Source organism: Amphiura filiformis, chromosome 2 (genome assembly GCF_039555335.1).
Source record: "Amphiura filiformis chromosome 2, Afil_fr2py, whole genome shotgun sequence".
Lineage (NCBI taxonomy): Eukaryota > Metazoa > Echinodermata > Ophiuroidea > Amphilepidida > Amphiuridae > Amphiura > Amphiura filiformis.
Window position 1 is genome coordinate 75,963,625 of NC_092629.1, and position 18,451 is coordinate 75,982,075.

Sequence of the window (18,451 nt, forward strand, 5' to 3'; positions counted from 1 at the left end):
TACTTTTAACGTCTGTCACAAATGCTTAACAAGTGTGTGTGATTGGATTAACGGTATCAATTCTGAAATTCTAAAGAAACTCGATTTTGTGAATCGAGGTCTATGTACCTCTTCCGAGCTTCTACCTTTAAAAGCATGTAAGCTACATTGATACCGATGCCACCAATAGAACAAAATGCAGAAAACCCGCAAAAAATCCAATGGGTGTAGTACCCCCTTAAACCAGTTGAGCCTACACATTAAGACTGTCCTCTTTCAGTGTCATGACAATTGCATCACCGATGACCCTTTGACCTATTTACTTCTGAAGGTCACCTAACCTTCCCTTGGTCACCAAAGAGAGTCCATAAACACGCTGCACCCAGTACTGCAATTGCACCCCTGTTGAATAAAGCCAGAACAACAATTAGATGCATTTAAAAAACAAAAAATTTGTCACATTTTCACACATATACTGGACTTAGTACTTTGAACAAAAGAGCTGGCCTGTTAAAGATGAAACTGTAAATAGTAGAAATTTAGCAGATCCAAGTTTGTATTAAATTTGTTTCTTTAGTTTGTTCTTAAATATCCATCAGAGGTGTACAAACATGCTGAGTATAGCAGGAATAAACAAATTTTAATCTTTCCCCAGAGTAAAAAATAGCCATTGCACATGGGGAAAGATTAAAGTTTGTTCATCCTATTAACCCAGAGAACTATGTATAATAACTTTCATAACAGGAATATGATATCAACAGATAACGGGAATGTCTTCAGTTTAGCCACAGTGATTTTCGCGTATCTGCTGCCATTTCTGTTGATATGATCGGCTTTGTTTATTTGGGGCTTTATACTTCCTCTAAGATTTTTTTTGCTATTTTTGCTACAGCATTTGTCTCAATGTCAAAACAAACACAAACTACACTGCAAGATTCTCATCTGTGTGACGCCGATGTCATCACAATGTCACTCCATCGGAAACTACACCTCGGTTTTCCATATCGCCGGTCCGAAATAGCCGGGTAGCCAGCCTCCTAGGTTTCTACATAGTGACTTGGCAGCCGGGTGACTTCACAGGAGAGTCACACCGGTGTGACTACGCGACTGTGCCTGGGTGCTCAGTACCGGGGTTTGGGTTGCCGGTTTTGCTTTCATTGCCATATTTTTTATATTCTCTTGATTTATTCAATTAATATTCTTTATTTCTTGCTTTTTTAAGGGATTAGGGGGGAAATTACAAACTGCACTTTAAAAATAAGGGAAATATTAGATGAATAAAATAAATTTGTTAGTAAAAGAAATAAACATGATAAGTAAACAAAGTATAATTCAATAAACATGATGAATAAGATACATTTTTATTAATTGGTGGTCAAGTTATTTGAATAACTAAATAAAAATAAATAAATAAATAAATAAACATGAAGAAACCAATAAAAATGCAAAGAATGGAAGAAACAAAGAAACACTTCGAAAGAAAACAACTTGAGGAAAATTGCAATTAAAGAAGTTAAAAGTAGGAATATTATAAGAAGCATGTAGGCCTACTGATGAATTAAAATATTAAATGTGTAAAATAAATTAATAATAATAATTATGAATTAATAATTTATAACAAGCATTAATACATGTATTTGCGTGATAAAAAATAAGACACAGTTTCAAACAAACACTGCAATAGGCCTATATTGATGTGAATAAATAAAAACAAAATTTAGTGAAATATATTTAAGTGAATATCAAACTCAAGCAACAAAAACAAGTTACCGTAGCTATTTTTTAAAAGTGCACGCATCAAGTTTACAAAAATACACAGCAAACAAAAGTTTATCTACGAGTCGCCAGTCGATTTACAATAGCAACAAAATACAAATAAAAAAAATCCCCGATTTATAGGCATAATTTGATAACGTAAAAAAATCAACATGAAAAAGAAATCAAACTAATAGGCCTATAAAAACACCATTTTGAAAAACGGAAAAAGAAAATAGCACAAGCCAAAGTTTTGCATAAACTTACGGCAGTAAAAGTATAAATTGTAGTAGGCCTATATTCACGAAAGTGACAAGAAGTAAAACAAAATGCATGCTAGGCCTATAAATCAATTAACAGAAACATTCTTGCTTCAACATAAGTGAAGCTTTGGCAAATCAAAATGATTAAATTGAAAATGCTAGGCCTATAGGCATAGGCCTACTTTGCGAACTTCGGCTGAAAATAAAATTAATATCGCTTTTAACACAATTTATTTTAAATTAAAAAAAAGTGTCAATAGGCCTGTAACGTTATCATGCAAAAATATGAAAAATAGGCCTAATTTGATTGCAAAACATGCCATCTAACCACTGAAGTAAACAAAGCAATGATATAAGTTTTGTGGGAAAACAAACAAACAAATAAAGAAAATAAAAACGTTTGAAATGAAACAAACAAATAAACCAAGAACAAGAACTGCAAATAAAACACACACAGTTGATGAGATTATTAAACATGCAGCACGAAAAGAATTAAAATATATAAAGAGAACAATAAATAAGCGAAACAAAATTAATCGGAAGTCTCACAGTTGAAATATAAATGATAAAGAATGCAAAAGCACGATAAAAAAACACAAAGACGGCAGTGCAGTTAGCCACAGACCCAGTGTACAGCATGCATCAATCAATTAATTATAAAACCAACTCATTCCATTCATGAGCGTATGCAAGCAGTAAACAAGCATAATACGCGTATTTTGTCATCATCAACGCGTATTTTGTAGATATAGGCCTACGCGCGCGTCCCCGGAGTGTTCGAACTCGTAACAGGGCTCGGTCAACGACCTTTTGGCAGTGTAGTCACCTTGAAGTTCGCCGACTGGGCACCGAGCAGGCGACGCATGGGGGCACTGGCTACGGAAGTCACTTTGATGTGAGTACAAGATGTGGACCACTGTCGGAATCTACTCAGTGGTGTACATCATGAGTCGCCGATGTGGCATCGAGCAGGTAACACATCGGAGGCTAGCAGTTGTAGTCACTGCATGATGACACTGCTGCATAATACCCTACTGCCTTGTTTCCGATGTAGTCACTCTCCTGCAGTGACTCCGTCGGCCACCATAAGGTAGGTTATTCTGGAGTGACGGCGGTAGTGACTTTAGAGTTCCAGTGCGATATAGTCACTATGTCGCCAGGAATTTTGCAGTGTACATGTAATACTGATCCTAACAAACAGCCATGAATATTGAACTTCCGAAATCTTGCAAAGCAGAGCGCCACACCAACTCAAAACAATACGATCGGTCAAGAAGTCCTCACCTGATCAACTGTAATCTGGAAAACAGTTTTTAGGAAATTCCAGAAAAAGTTGGTTTTTTTAAAAAGAATTTTGACATCCAGAGAAGTAGTTTTTAACACTTCTTAACTGTTTTAAAATATGAATGAGGTGATATACACTGCAAAATTCCTGGCGGCAGAGTGACTACATCGCACTGGATCTCTGCAGTCACCACTGCCGCCACGCCATAATAACTTACGGTATGGTGGCCGACGGAGTCACTACAGGAGAGTGACTACATCGGAAACAAGGCAGTAGCGTACTGTGCAGCAGTGTCATCACGCAGTGACTACAACTACTGGCCTCCGATGTGTTACCTGCTCGATGCCTCATCGGCGACTCATGATGTACACCACTGACTAGATTCCGACAGTGGTCCACATCTTGTAGTCACATCAAAGTGACTTCCGTAGCCAGTGCCCCCATGCTTCGCCTGCTCGGTGCCCAGTCGGCGAACTTCAAGGTGACTACGTTGCCAAAAGGTCGTTGACCGAACCTTGTTATGAGTTCGAACACTCTGGGGGCGTGCGCGTATATCTACCAAATCGCGCTGATGATGACAAATCGCGTATCATGCTTGTTTACTGCTTGTATACGCTCATGAATGGAATGAGTTGGTTTTATAATTAATTGATTGATGCATGCTGTACATGGGGATCTGTGGCTGTAGGCCCTACTGCCGGCTTCTTTTTTTTTTTTATCGTGCTTTTGCATTCTTTATCATTTATATTTCAACTGTGAGACTTTCGATTCATTTTGTTTCATTTATTTATTCTCTTTTATTTTAATTCTTTTCGTGCTGCCTGTTTAATTAACTCATCAACTGTGTGTGTTTTATTTGCAGTTCTTGTTCTTGGTTATTTGTTTGTTTCATTTCAAACGTTTTTATTTTGTTTATTTGTTTACTTGTTTTCCCACAAAACTTATATCATTGCTTTGTTTACTTCAGTGGTTAGATGACATGTTTTGCTATCAAATTAGGCCTATTTTTTCATATTTTGCATGATAACGTTATATAGGCCTATTGAATTTTTTTTATTCAAAATGCATTGTGTTTTTTAAATGTTTTAAAAGAGATATTAATTTTCAGCCGAAGTTCGCAAATTAAAGTATGCCTATTATAATAGGCCTAGCATTTTCAATTTATACATTTTGATTTGCCAAAACTTTACTTATTTTGAAGTAAGAATTTTTCGGTCATATTTAAAATTGATTTATAGGCCTAGCATGCATTTTGTTTTACTTGTCACTTTCCTGAAAGGTCTACTACAAATTTATACTTTTACTGCCGTAAGTTTATGCAAAACTGGTGTTTAATATGGTGTTTTTATAGGCCTATTAGTTTGATTTGTTTTTCATGTTGATTTTTTTACGTTATCAGATTATGCCTATAAATCGGTGTCACATCAATATAGGCCTATTGCAGTGTTTGTTTGAAATTTTTTATCGCGCAAATATTAATGCTTGTTATGAATTATTATTGTTATAATTATTTGTTTATTTTACACATTTAATATTTTAATTCATCAATAGGCCTACATGCTTCTTATAATATTCCTACTTCTTTATTTGCATTTTTTCTCAAGTTGTTTTCTTTCGAAGTGTTTCTTTGTTTATTCCATTTGGTTTCTTCCTGTTTATTTATTTCTTAATTTTTTATTTATTTTGTTATTCAAATAACCACCAATTAACAAAAATGTATTTTATTCATCATATTAGTTTATTGAATTATACTTTGTTTACTGATCATGTTTATTTCTTTTACTAACAAATTCATTTCATTCATCTAATATTTCCCTTATTTTTAAAGTCCAGTTTGCAATTTCCCCCTCCCTAATCCCCTAAAAAAAGCAAGAAATAAAGAATATTATTTGAATAAATCAAGAGAATATAAAAAATATGGCAATAAAAGCAAAACCGGCAACCCAAAACGCCGGTACTGAGCACCCAGGCCCAGTCGCGTAGTCACACAGGTGTGACTCTCCTGCGAAGTCACCGCGTCGCGAAGTCACTCTGTAGAAACCTAGGAGGCTGGCTACCCGGCTATTTCGGACCGGCGATATGGAAAACCGAGGTGTAGTTTCCGATGGAGTGACATTGTGGTGATATCGGCGTCACACAGATGAGAATCTTGCAGTGTAGTAGTGAAATTCACACCTGTTTATAGGAATTCTCATTAGCTAGTATGTTTTGGCTGTGGTGTTTAAAAAATATAAAGAAAATTTAAAATATACCAACACAGAGAGGGTGAGGATAAGTAAAATATAAACCCTCTCACACAAGTTTACTTACCATAAAGTATATCTTACTGGTCTGGAATGTTGGAACACATTGTAGCGCTTCACTCGTAGTGCCTTGTGGTCTTTGAATGCCCTCATGATATCCTTGCATCTGATTTCCAAAATTTAAAAAATGGATTATTATAAAATATTAATATCATCCAAAAGTGAAAGAAAGAGGGAGAGAGAGATAATGCGAGTTCAAGCCCGGGTATAGTTCATGTTTATTCTAAAAAGACAAATGACCTAACTTAAAATTCCCCTGGGCAAGGAAAAAATTGCTTATTGCCTCGGTTACTTGTATGAGAACTCGGGGAGCTGATCCTGGCTGCAAATCCCTGATTGTTACTTCATGGAGTGTCTTGGACCACAGTGGTCAGTGAATTCATGTCAAGTTTACTGAGGCTTGTGAGTTTATGTGCCTGCCTAGCGCACTATAAATCACTGCCTTTTTATTTTCAAGATAACTGCAAGTACAACTTACCCTCCATATGTAGACACAGCCAAGAGTGCATTGCGCTTATCAACTAACTGTACATCAACTGAACTGTAAATGCTGAATTCTTCAGCAAGCTGGAAAGAATACAAGATGAGGGGAAAACAAAGATTTCTGATAATTTCATTAAACATGCTTGGTGACTACTGCACATCATCACAACATCAAACTCTCTGACAGTGACTCATTTATTTACATTTTAACCTTGCATTAATATAAAGGGAAATTCTGATTTTTAGATGTAGCTTGTTTTCTTCGTTACCCCCCCCCCCTCCCCCATTGATTTATACACAAATTAAACTTTGAATGCCTGAAACTTACATTTGATGCTGTTAGAATATAATACCTATCAATATTTTGTAACTTTTGATGTTCATAAATTACTACAGATTACTGCAATAACAATTTTCCCTTGAAGTGCCAAAAAGCCAAAATCTTCAAGGGCCTTGGGTAGGGCCTCATTAATTTTCAAGCAGGTGAATTAAAATTCTAATTTGTTAATGCTACAATGGTCCACATTTTGTGACACTTTGTACAACTCCACGCAGACAATTAACTTTGTTATTCTTCAGTCTAAATATTATCTTGTTAGAACTCGGTGAAAAAGGTGAAACCTGATATGTCTGCTTGTTGAAAGTTTGTTGGGAAACAGAGAGACATTTTAGAAATAACAACATTTCTATTATATTTTGAACAGCAGGTGGGGCAGCATTGCATTGTAATTTTGGAGAGATTAAAACCTACAGGTTCCAGTGTAATGCTCTATGTTTTTGTTTTGTTTTTGTAAAATGTGTTGTATTTTGTGTGTGATCTGGGTTTTTTTTTCTTTTTTATGATGCAATAAATGGCAAAACCTTAGGGTTCTGTGAAAAAAGAAAGACTCCAGACTTGCTAATCAACAACCAAGTAATGCCATTGATTGATGATGAAGTCAGTAGTGAATTTGGTGACAAAAAGGCCAGCACGGTAGCATATCAGCGGGCCCACAGTGATTTTCACAGGTTATTCAGAGGTGTAACACTTTGCATGAATCAGTTTAGATTCTTACAAATTAAGATTAGGAGAATCAATTTAATTCTCAGATTCCCTGATTCTCTGCAGCCTGCTATTGGCCCAAGGGCCTGCCTTATTCCATACACTGACTGCAGGATCAGGCCCATCTAGATTCTGTTAAAAAACATGGTCCCCCCCCCCAACCGACTCACTCACCTTTGAGGCACTGAGAGTACTCATTCCTATTGCAGACACATACAGTAGTCTAGGTCGTCTTGATGGAGGATCAGGCCCAGCTAGATTCTGTCATGAACCCCTGTCCCCAATGCCCCCCTCCCCCACTCACTCACCTTTGATGCACTGAGAGCATTTATTCCTATTACAGACACATACAGTAGTCTAGGTCGTCTTGATGGAGGATCAGGCCCAGCTAGATTCTGTCATGAACCCCTGTCACCCCCCCCCCCCCACTCACTCACCTTTGAGGCACTGAGAGTACTCATTCCTATTGCAGACACATACAGTAGTCTAGGTCGCCTTGATGGAGGATCAGGCCCAGCTAGATTCTGTCATGAACCCCTGTCCCCAATGCCCCCTCCCCCACTCACTCACCTTTGATGCACTGAGAGCATTTATTCCTATTACAGACACATACAGTAGTCTAGGTGCCTTGATGGAGGATCAGGCCCAGCTAGATTTTGTCATGAACCCCTGTCACCCCCCCCCCCCCACTCACTCACCTTTGAGGCACTGAGAGTACTCATTCCTATTGCAGACACATACAGTAGTCTAGGTCGTCTTGATGGAGGATCAGGCCCAGCTAGATTCTGTCATGAACCCCTGTCCCCAATGCCCCCCCCCCCACTCACTCACCTTTGATGCACTGAGAGCATTTATTCCTATTACAGACACATACAGTAGTCTAGGTCGTCTTGATGGAGGATCAGGCCCAGCTAGATTCTGTCATGAACCCCTGTCACCCCCACCCCCCCACTCACTCACCTTTGAGGCACTGAGAGTACTTATTCCTATTGCTGACACATACAATAGTCTAGGTCGTCTTGATGGAGGATCAGGCCCAGCTAGATTCTGTCATGAACCCCTGTCCCCAATGCCCCCCCCCCCCACTCACTCACCTTTGATGCACTGAGAGCATTTATTCCTATTACAGACACATACAGTAGTCTAGGTCGTCTTGATGGAGGATCAGGCCCAGCTAGATTCTGTCATGAACCCCTGTCCCCAATGCCCCCCTCCCCCACTCACTCACCTTTGAGGCACTGAGAGTACTTATTCCTATTGCTGACACATACAATAGTCTAGGTCGTCTTGATGGAGGATCAGGCCCAGCTAGATTCTGTCATGAACCCCTGTCCCCAATGCCCCCCTCCCCCACTCACTCACCTTTGAGGCACTGAGAGTACTCATTCCTATTGCAGACACATACAGTAGTCTAGGTCGTCTTGATGGAGGATCAGGCCCAGCTAGATTCTGTCATGAACCCCTGTCCCCAATGCCCCCCTCCCCCACTCACTCACCTTTGAGGCACTGAGAGTACTCATTCCTATTGCAGACACATACAGTAGTCTAGGTCGTCTAGATGGAGGATCAGGCCCAGCTAGATTCTGTCAAGATAATCAAATAATTAACATGAAAATTACTCTAAAAAATTTCTTGGAACTGCAACACTGCGGGTATTATGGTTTTAATTTGGGTAGCAACATGGACTTTATTTTAACTGGTTTTCCCTGTTATCATAACAAGTTACTTTCTAGCATTGTTCTTTTCGATGTGCTAAACCTTCATTCTTATCGATCATTCATCCATGCATTTCAAATTAACAATTGAATAAACCGCGCATTGTACTGGCTCTTGGGATATTCCGCAGGGGCTCATCACAGGCAAGCAAGCTTGACCATGCTTTAACAGCAATTTTGACCACATGCATCGTTTTGATTTGCAACGCTTGAAAATGCATCAACTTTCATATACCAATATTTCATTCATCAATCTTTGTCAATTTAGAGTGCTTGGTAGCAAATTTGGTATCAAATCAGAGCTAACAAGATTCTGCACATGACAGTAGCAATCAAATTGTCATAACAAGATCAGGTTTTGGTGTAGGGTGGGTTACATAACCACGGACTTTCTTTCTTTGAGGTGTTTATATTAACTGATACAAGGCAGCTGGACAACATGTATTATTGAAAGACCAATCTATTGTAATATATTTGTGGAGGATATCTGTGTTTCGTCTGTTTCGTCAAAAAACACGCACAATATTGCAAACAGAAAATATCTTACAAATTCAATTTGAGTAATACTTACAATATATGGTACATTGGCTCTGATGAGGTTGAGCTTATTCATCCATGGTTTGACTGCATCTAGTATGGCTCGAAATCCCAATGGGGAACTTACTGTTGCACTGGACATGCAGACGAAAAAACAAGCAACATTCAATCTACGACATTCATGTAGGCATATGAATCTTTGGCAGCAGATCAATTGCAACATTTGACATTTGAACCACTCAAGACATTCTTTCTTTTATGTTTTTAATTCATTATATTCAAAACATTAAGTATATGTAGGAGCCAATTTAAATGGATGCCCACAGTAACTTTAAGTACTTTTTATTTAGTGGTCTCTTTATATAATACCGTATATCAGAGCAATTTACAATTTTACCTCAAGATGACCTTTGATATTTGAGACCAAGTCCACTTATACTTTTGGGATGGCATCTGTTTTACAAAACTTTAACCAAATCAGCACATGAAGACAGAAATAGCAATTGCATAGTATCTTTCTTAACAAGTTCTGGACAGACAAAACAAATGCAATATTTTAAGATTTTATACATACCTGATCTTCTTTGCTGCCTGGAAGTGGGCTAACCTCAGAAACACTAAAAATATACGACAAATTACATCAAGATATTAAAATTATTGCATCATAAATATTGCCATCATTAATTATCTTTAAAGGTGGGTAACCTGATTGACAGCCTCATCCTCCCATTTTCCCACATCAAAATGTAGATTTTGATATCAGGTGAAAGCTCATATCAAGCAGAAGTTGTTTGTGCATCCTCTCGGTTGGGTTGTTATATCAATTCTATTGCACATACCCATTTCTCATGGCTATCAAAGGAGACAACACTCTCACGAATCCCTATTGGTTTGTACAGGGCCTTTCAGTTCCAGTAAATTTTCCCCATACAGAAAATACCAATTTGCCTTTTCTTTTGTGCTTATTGCAAGCCAACCGAATTAATAATGCATGAAATGCACTTATCACTGTTATTGGGCTATTCTAGTTAAAACCCACACAACCCCTGTGGAAGATTCTGGAAATATCTACCACAGGGTGAGCATTTTTAAAATGTAATTGGCCAATTGGTAATTGAAACCCATACTCCCCTTGTATTATGGATTTACCTACATCTTCCACAAATGGATTGAGTATTTCAAATGGAAGTTACCCAATTATCTATTCTATTCAAATCTCATACTCCCTCTGTGGAAGACTTTAGCTAAATCTTCCACAGGGGTAGTGTGGATTTTAAATGGAATAGCCCATTGTTACTTACCATAACCACATAAATAAGCATCATAGGCAGCCTCATGGAGTGGATGACTATCCTCTGAAATAAAAGAAAAACATTTTTTTTTACAGTTTATAATGGTGATGATCATGAGGAGGAATTACGACTATGATTATAATACTGACAAGAAGAACACAAAAAAGACAAGAAGAAAAAGAACAGAAAGAACAAGAGAAGAGGAAGCAAAAAGAAAATGTTGAAGAAGAAAGAGAAGAGAGATTAAAGAAGAAGAGAAGTTGAAGAAAAGAAGCTTGACAATGCAGATAAGAAACAAACTCAGTATCTTCTACGATCTCTTATTTCAACATGAAAACATTGTTTCTTTCTTATTCCAATGAAACTTTTGAAAAATTCCATTGAAATTTGCAAAAAAACAGCCAATGCCCTCATCAATCAGGCTCTGTGTCCCCCTCCCCCAAGACTCGCTCTATTCTCTGTAAGGTAAAAAACTATATAAATGCATGATGCATTTGCTTGTACTAACAATCAGGAAAATCAGAAGTTTGGAAATTTAACAAGTGGCCCAGAGTAATCTCTAAAGCAGATTTCTTATATGCCGTGCATCTAGCATATACGTGCATGAACGCAGAATTGATAAATAATCACATTGATTGGCTGATCAATAATCATGACCACTATTGGGCTATTCCATTTAAATTCCACACTACCCCTGTGGAAGGTTTTGGAAATTTGTTCCACAAGGGGAGTATGAATTTCAATTGAAATTGGCACATTAATTCCATTTGAAATTCATACTCCCTCTGTAGAAGATATTTCCTAAATCTTCCACATGGGTAGTGTGGATTTTAAATGGAATAGCCCATTGTCATTCTCAATGATCAAATTTTTGACAAATTTTGCATTTCAAAAATACCAAAAAGCAATTTATAAACAATTTTTTTACACTTTAGCTGGGATCACTGAAAGGGACTTTAAGCAATTTACTTTATGCATCCAGAGGCATAGCGTGGGTCATCATATGGGGGTCACCATCCAGGATTGGGGGCAACAAGTCTGATGGGGGGGGGGGGGCACAGGCCATTTTTCTGCAATTTTGCTATGTGATTTTCTAAACTTTGCAAGTATCATACTCACTATATTTGCACTGATTTTGAGAAAGCTCTATGTATGGAGAATGTAGCACAAGAAATCTGCCCTTGTCACTGTCAATACATAATAAAAAAATACAGGATCAGATATTAATAATAAGTCATGAACAGATGAAGGTCATAAATTTCAACATTTCAAAGTATAAAATAATTAAATAAAATAAATCTTCCCACATTTCCATATTTGTTGTCTTAGCCTCATCAGCTCATTTGGAACTTAGGCTCAGAAAAAATAAATTCTTTTTTTGAGGGTCTATGGTTGAAAACTAAAAAGGGGTAAATGTTAAAGGTACATTAAAAACTTACACACTAAAGGATCTAAGAGTGAACAGATGTTTGTCATCCACTCATGCAGTCCACATAAAGGAGAGAACAAATCTGAACCTTTGGATTTGAACCACCATGCACACACAATTTAATGCTGGTGTTCACTACATGCCACAACAGCAGATTTACCACCAAATTTAACAATTAACATGTAATGATATTATTACATGTTTAATTCACCAGCAAACCTGTCATGAGCTGTTGTGGTGTGTGGTGGCGATGACAGGGTTCTCGCTAGGTCCAAATATTATGGGGTCCAGTTGGACGCCATAATCTGCAAAATTTTAAAATTATGGGATCCCAAACAATTTTTTTGGGTCTTTAGACACAAATTTTCACATGTTAGTCTCAAATGATGGGGTCCAGGCACATCGTCATCATCCCTATATCTTCGTGTCAAAAATTGCAGTGATAGTACCGCGAATCCTCTCGTTTTTCAATAGCTACGCATGGCGATTTTGTTCGAGATAGGCCGAGCGACTCAGGCCAAGTATAGTACAACTAGCATATGAGATACCACCAAGTTCTATTCTACACATTATTACGATTTGCGCATGCTCTAGTATCCCATATGGTGTTGCTATTACTAGTGCCCCATAAGGTGTTGCTATTACAAGGAAATTCGATTTGTTTTCAGGTAAAATACAGGTTTTGTTTTTAATACACTAACTTGAAATTAAATACACTAATTAGCGGCCATTGCTGTTTGCTCTGGATACATTTTTACTGCATTTTTGGCGTAACAATTTTTAAATCGTAAGTTAAAATTGTGATATATTTAATTTTGAGAATTACAATTATATAAAGGAACACATAGCCCATTCACCTAAGATCCAGGTGCGGCTTGTATAGAATATTCGATCACACATGTATATCACAATGCATATGTAAACTCTCTTTATCTATGTCAATAATAGAATATTGCTTTCACCAACGGAGTATGGAGCTGTATGAAAAAATATTTATAATATAGGGTGTTGACACTGTGCCAGGTGGACCCCATAATTTTCAAAATTTGAAAAATATGGAGTCCATTATGATTATACTGTGCTAAAAGACCCCAAAACTTGGTGTAGCAGGAACCATGGTGGTGAACTCCCAACATAAAATTGTGAGTGTGCGCTGGTTTGAATCCAAATGGTTCTGATTGTTTCTGTTCTTTATTATAGTGCCATTTTGCCTGAGCGTCACTTCTTCATTTATTATACTTCATTTGTGATCCTTGCATTTTATTATTTAAGGGCAGAGCAATGAGAGAGAACATGGACCTTTTCGAGCATCATTATTTTTTAATTGTATGTCCAAAGTATATAAAACTATACATTTTTGGAAAGGAAATGAGTCAAGGAATCCCATGGTGACGTCAGATTTGTTCAAAAATATTAAGTTTCTGAAAAAATCACAAAAATACACTTTTTTTACACAAATTTTTTTTGTGACAAAAAATCCGTTCGGAGTAAAAAAAAAAATTAGTTACTTTTTCATGGAGAAGAGACATGAACTTAGGGAACATTTTTTATTTTTTGAAATTAAGTCTTATTTTTCAAATATTGCAAAAACATGTGAAAAAGCAATTTTGTCACTCTATTAAGCTCAAAATTGCACATAATGGTGTATATTTTTGTTTAAAACAAATATTTTGAAAAAATGAGAAAACCTTCCCCAGACTTTGATGTGCTCTAAGCGATAGTGCAAAAAGTTTACCTTTTGCTTGCATATTTTTCGAGTTATCTTGTCACAAAAACCGTGCAATATTGTCAAAAATGAACTCTGAGAAATCGATGTTTTAGTAAAAAATGTCAAAATAATGCACAAAACGTCCGTATATTTTAAAACGGTAAGACTTTCACGCTTGTAAAAGCTGTATCTGGTGCATGGTCTAAATATGCATCTTTTTGCACCAATGAATCTATGTCTGGTTTTAGTGCGCCAAAATCCAAAATAATTAAAAAATCTAAGTGGCTTTTTCACTACAAATGTTTGTTTTGTTTACATCACATTTGCTGGCATAACAACATACCAAATGCGCCTTGATTGCGTTGGATATACGCGCAGCGATTCGCGCACGTAATCACAATATTTCGCAGTCGCGCATTTCTGACTCATTATTTTCCGCCAATTTACTAAGCTGTCTTGAGCCATGTGACTTTTTAGAGTTGAAAAGAGTGAAATCAATCAAGCAAAAATACGAATAAATATTAGCAAGTTGTATTTTATCAGTTTCGAGCGAAAGAATACATCTTAGTGTTGATAAATATCAAAAAATCTCAAATTCGGTCGTGGACGAATGTGTCTTCCATTACTCTGGCCTTAATGTGTCACATTATCTTATGTCCTGCTAGGGTACAGCAAATAGGCTGCCATCTCTTTATATATATTATATTATATATAGTCATCCCCCACCCCCACCTTCACCCCCCACACACCCCTATGTGTTTGCCTCCAAATGTGGACAGTTTTGGAATATGCAAACATGGTTGTTTGAATCCGCACTCTGTCGACATACCGAGGACGTTTTCCGTCACTTTTTGTGTGTATGTGTATAAGATGAAATTTTATCCTTTACAGACCTCCGAAACCAAGGACAGTCCCCCGTTGCAGAGAGGTCCATGGTTTAAATGGGAAATGTGTGTCCTCATTTATCGGCCAGCACATATGCACACAATATGCACAATGTAAATAACACATAGTGAGCAGGGGCATCGCCAGACCTTTTTCATTAGGGGGGTGTAAGAGTCAATGATTGCCGACGAGCCGTCTGTATGCCGACATACCAAATACTAGAGTGGTTGTCACCATGTAGCTGAACCATGTTGCATCAGCCGGGGGGACTTTGTTTTCATTTTACACCTTGGGAATCATAGGCATGCCTTCTTGGCATTTCGAAATACACCCAAATATGAATACTGACATTTTAGATGTCGAAAGCAGAAGCGAAAAATGGTCATTTGATTGACCACAACATAGAGGGGTGTCTGAGGGGGGATTTTCCCCCTCAGAAGTAAGAAACTTTTGCAAAATGAAGACCCAATTGAAGCGATTTGGTGGACCATTTTGACACTATTAGAGTGTAAAATTTTAGTTTGAAAAAGCCCCCACATTTGTGAAATGAGCGGTCCATGAATCCTTTTGCGCGAATTTTCCCCTATTATTGTAGGCCTATAAATTGTGTTAAACAAAAATTTGAAAATGTCAAGAACAGAAGCGGAAATGGTCATTTGTGTGACAACAACGCAGGGGGGTGTCTGAGGGCCCCTCAGAAGTAAGAAACTTTTGCAAAATGAAGACCTAATTGAAGCGATTTGGTGGACCATTTTGGCACTATTTTGTGTAAAATTTTAGTTTGAAATCTTTCGTGAACAAGTTTTCCCTATTATTGCAAGTGTATAAATTTGGTAAAACATGTTAAACTATAGGGGCTAAACTGGCAAATATTGAAAGCAGAAGCGAAAATGGCCACTTGTTTATCCACTACGCAGGGGGTGTTTGAGGGGGTTCCCCCCTCAGAAGTTGGGAAATTTTGCAAAATGAAGGTCTAATTGAAGCCATTTGGTGCAGCATTTTTACACTATTTAAATCATTGCTTTACAAGACTTGAGACTCCCAATATTCAAGCATGCATGTATTCATGTCAGCATGGAGTCCGTCTTAATATAATACTGACTTGGTGACAAAATGTGACGACGGGCCCTGCATTTCGGCGGGCCGGCAGTAATTTTCAAATGCTTTTAGGACGAGGACCCGCCTTCAAGCAATGCCTAAAATAATTGCAGGCCTATTATAAGACCTACTTCCGATCGACCCGACTGCATGTTTTTTAGGCATAGGCCTACTATACGTGCAATTTAACTTTTTTCTCTCCTCTTTTTCTCCCTTTTTCCCCTTTCTCTTCTCTTCTCTTCTTTCCTCCTTCCCCTCTTTCTTTTTCTTTCCTTTTCCTCCTTCTCCCCCTTTCTTTGCAATTTGCTGACGACGGCACGATTTTGCCGACGGATTTGACGATTGGGGGGGTGTCACACCCCCATACCCCCCCTCTAGCGACGGCCCTGATAGTGAGTCTTCTACTTACCTGCATAGATTCTGGTAGAGTTGATCAAGACCTGTAGATGTGACTGGTAGACCTTTCTCAATTAGCTCCTGTATGTGTATGAGAAAGGAACATTAATGTTCTGCATGCTGGGCATAGGCTTCAACATAAAAAGTCTCAAGTTTTGAGATATTTTCTGAAAATATCAAGAGCTATTTCAAGAACCTGTGAACCAATACAGGGCTTGTTTATACTTAGTTTAATGCATTTTTCAAAATACGGTCATGAAAATGAACAATTCTGGAATTTTTTTATTTTTTTTTAAATTTGAAACTTGTCGCCTGCAGTCGACACCCGTTGTCTGCAGTCAACACCCACATGGAGAGAGTAAACATAAAGTACCATAGACAACAATTTACCCACCCTGTTGTACAAGTCACATTTTTGTTTTGGGCACATATTTTTTCCTTATTTTTGGGTTGCTATATATATAACGTAAAACCCCGTCTACAAGCATATATAGTGTTTTTTATAAAAGCTTAATTAATTCGAAGCAAGCGTTAATATACCAATACAATAGATTGGTCTTAAAATAACACTTGTTTGTATATGCTTGGATCCGTAATTTATTTGCTCAAACTCCATAATGGCGACTGGATTAATGTAGCTTTCATCAGAAGCACACTATATGCTTGTAGACAGGGTTTTACGGTACATGTAAAATCAGCCATTTCTTGGGGGAAGAGGATTGGTTTTCATTGAAAACATGCAAGCAAAGCAAGTACAAAAAGGTGTAATTTTTAAAACAGATTTTTTAAGGTCATTTGTAAAAACAAAACAAAAAGTTAGAGCACTTGAGATGCTTCCAGGAGCAATTTAAATCACCTAATAAATAAAAATTTATCTATAAAAAGTTTTTGGATTCCTCTCAAATGCAATTTCAAAATGTAACATAAGGCAGCCATTACACATACAATGTTCTTGCCACAGACTACTACAGACTATTTGCAAACAGCCTAAGTCCCTGTGCTTTGTATGCTGTGAATTCTCACATATTCATGAGGGCCAAACATTCAAATGTGAGTGTCTGGAAACCACCCCAGCTTTATTTGTGTAATGTGATATAGTGTTGTGTGTCTTCACATTTACGTATAGACTGTAAAAATATGTGGTATGTTTGTAGCAGTTATGTATGTTGCACATCATGGAATGATCGTCCCTCATTAATGGGCGATGCTGGGACTTTACATGTACCAATGTACCTGTTGGCAAAGTTTCTCCCTTTATTTTCAATTCTTACCTTTTTCAATTTGAATGATAGATTCTTGGTATCAACCACTTGAGGGAACAAAGTATGTATGGCTTTCTTGAAGTCATTAAATTTATCTGAATAACAAACAGGGTAAAAAAGTTAAATAGATACTTCAATTTCATTCAAGTCACAGTCTTAAATATACAAGCTTGGAAAATGATTTTGGGGTCATTAATAGAGTCAGGGCTGTCAACTTTTTGGAATTTATGTTTATAAACTTTATAGTCATGGTTTTGAGATCTATAATTTTAATTTTGAGATCTAACATTTTTGGGCCTATAATTTTAACCATGCCTTGAATAAAAAGCAGTCAATACTTGTTTTATATACCAAATCTTAAGTTTCTTGTCATCTGGTTAAAAGCATCAATTTTGGGAAGTGAAATAAATAGTTTCAATGCAAATGGCACAGATTACAATCTGAGATTTCCACGTAATTATAGCATCGTGTGCATAATACCATTTCACTCTGGGAACAAAGCACACACAGAACTATGCCCAGGGGCTTTTAAACAATCAGATGGCGGGAATCTTTAGATGAGGTATATAAATGATCCTATCTCACCTGGCAGAGGATTATGAAACTTCTCATGGACGAATAGTAGATCTGTCAACATGTTGTGTCCTAATAGAGGCTATACAAGAAAAAAAGGAGAAAAAGGATAGAGTCTTATATGCAGGGCTGTAGCTACAGTGGCCGACCAGCACATTTTTTTTCTTATAACAAACAATTTTTTTCATCATAAAAAGAGCAAAATGTTTTTCTAGGTATGGCATGCCTGGTATAATTTGTAACCTGATTTTAAACATCACTGCTCATAGAGCTCTTCCGGCATGGTTTTGAACATTTTCTAGGTTTTTTAAGACATTTTAATAACAAATTTTATTTGTCAGATTATATGAAGGTCATAAAAACATTTTAAAACATTTCCATGAAAAAAACCTGCTTGCAAAAGTTTTTGAAGACATTTTGCATTTGCTGGGTCCCAAGCATCCCCA

At 37.2% G+C, this 18,451-nt stretch overlaps 1 protein-coding gene across 1 annotated transcript in view; it reads right to left on the minus strand.

Annotated features, from left to right (window-relative positions):
- Positions 1-256: 256 nt before the first annotated feature.
- Positions 257-18,451, minus strand: part of LOC140137100 (poly(A)-specific ribonuclease PNLDC1-like) — a 182,646-nt gene continuing 164,451 nt past the window's right edge. The window contains exons 11-21 of the mRNA XM_072158761.1: positions 18,018-18,087; positions 17,442-17,527; positions 16,184-16,251; positions 11,774-11,841; positions 10,664-10,717; positions 9,937-9,979; positions 9,397-9,496; positions 8,607-8,693; positions 6,064-6,152; positions 5,593-5,691; positions 257-381 (exon numbers count right to left, since the gene is read on the minus strand). Of these exons, the coding sequence (XP_072014862.1) occupies positions 312-381; positions 5,593-5,691; positions 6,064-6,152; positions 8,607-8,693; positions 9,397-9,496; positions 9,937-9,979; positions 10,664-10,717; positions 11,774-11,841; positions 16,184-16,251; positions 17,442-17,527; positions 18,018-18,087 (834 nt within the window). The 3' untranslated portion in view covers positions 257-311. The remainder of the gene's footprint in view (positions 382-5,592; positions 5,692-6,063; positions 6,153-8,606; positions 8,694-9,396; positions 9,497-9,936; positions 9,980-10,663; positions 10,718-11,773; positions 11,842-16,183; positions 16,252-17,441; positions 17,528-18,017; positions 18,088-18,451) is intronic.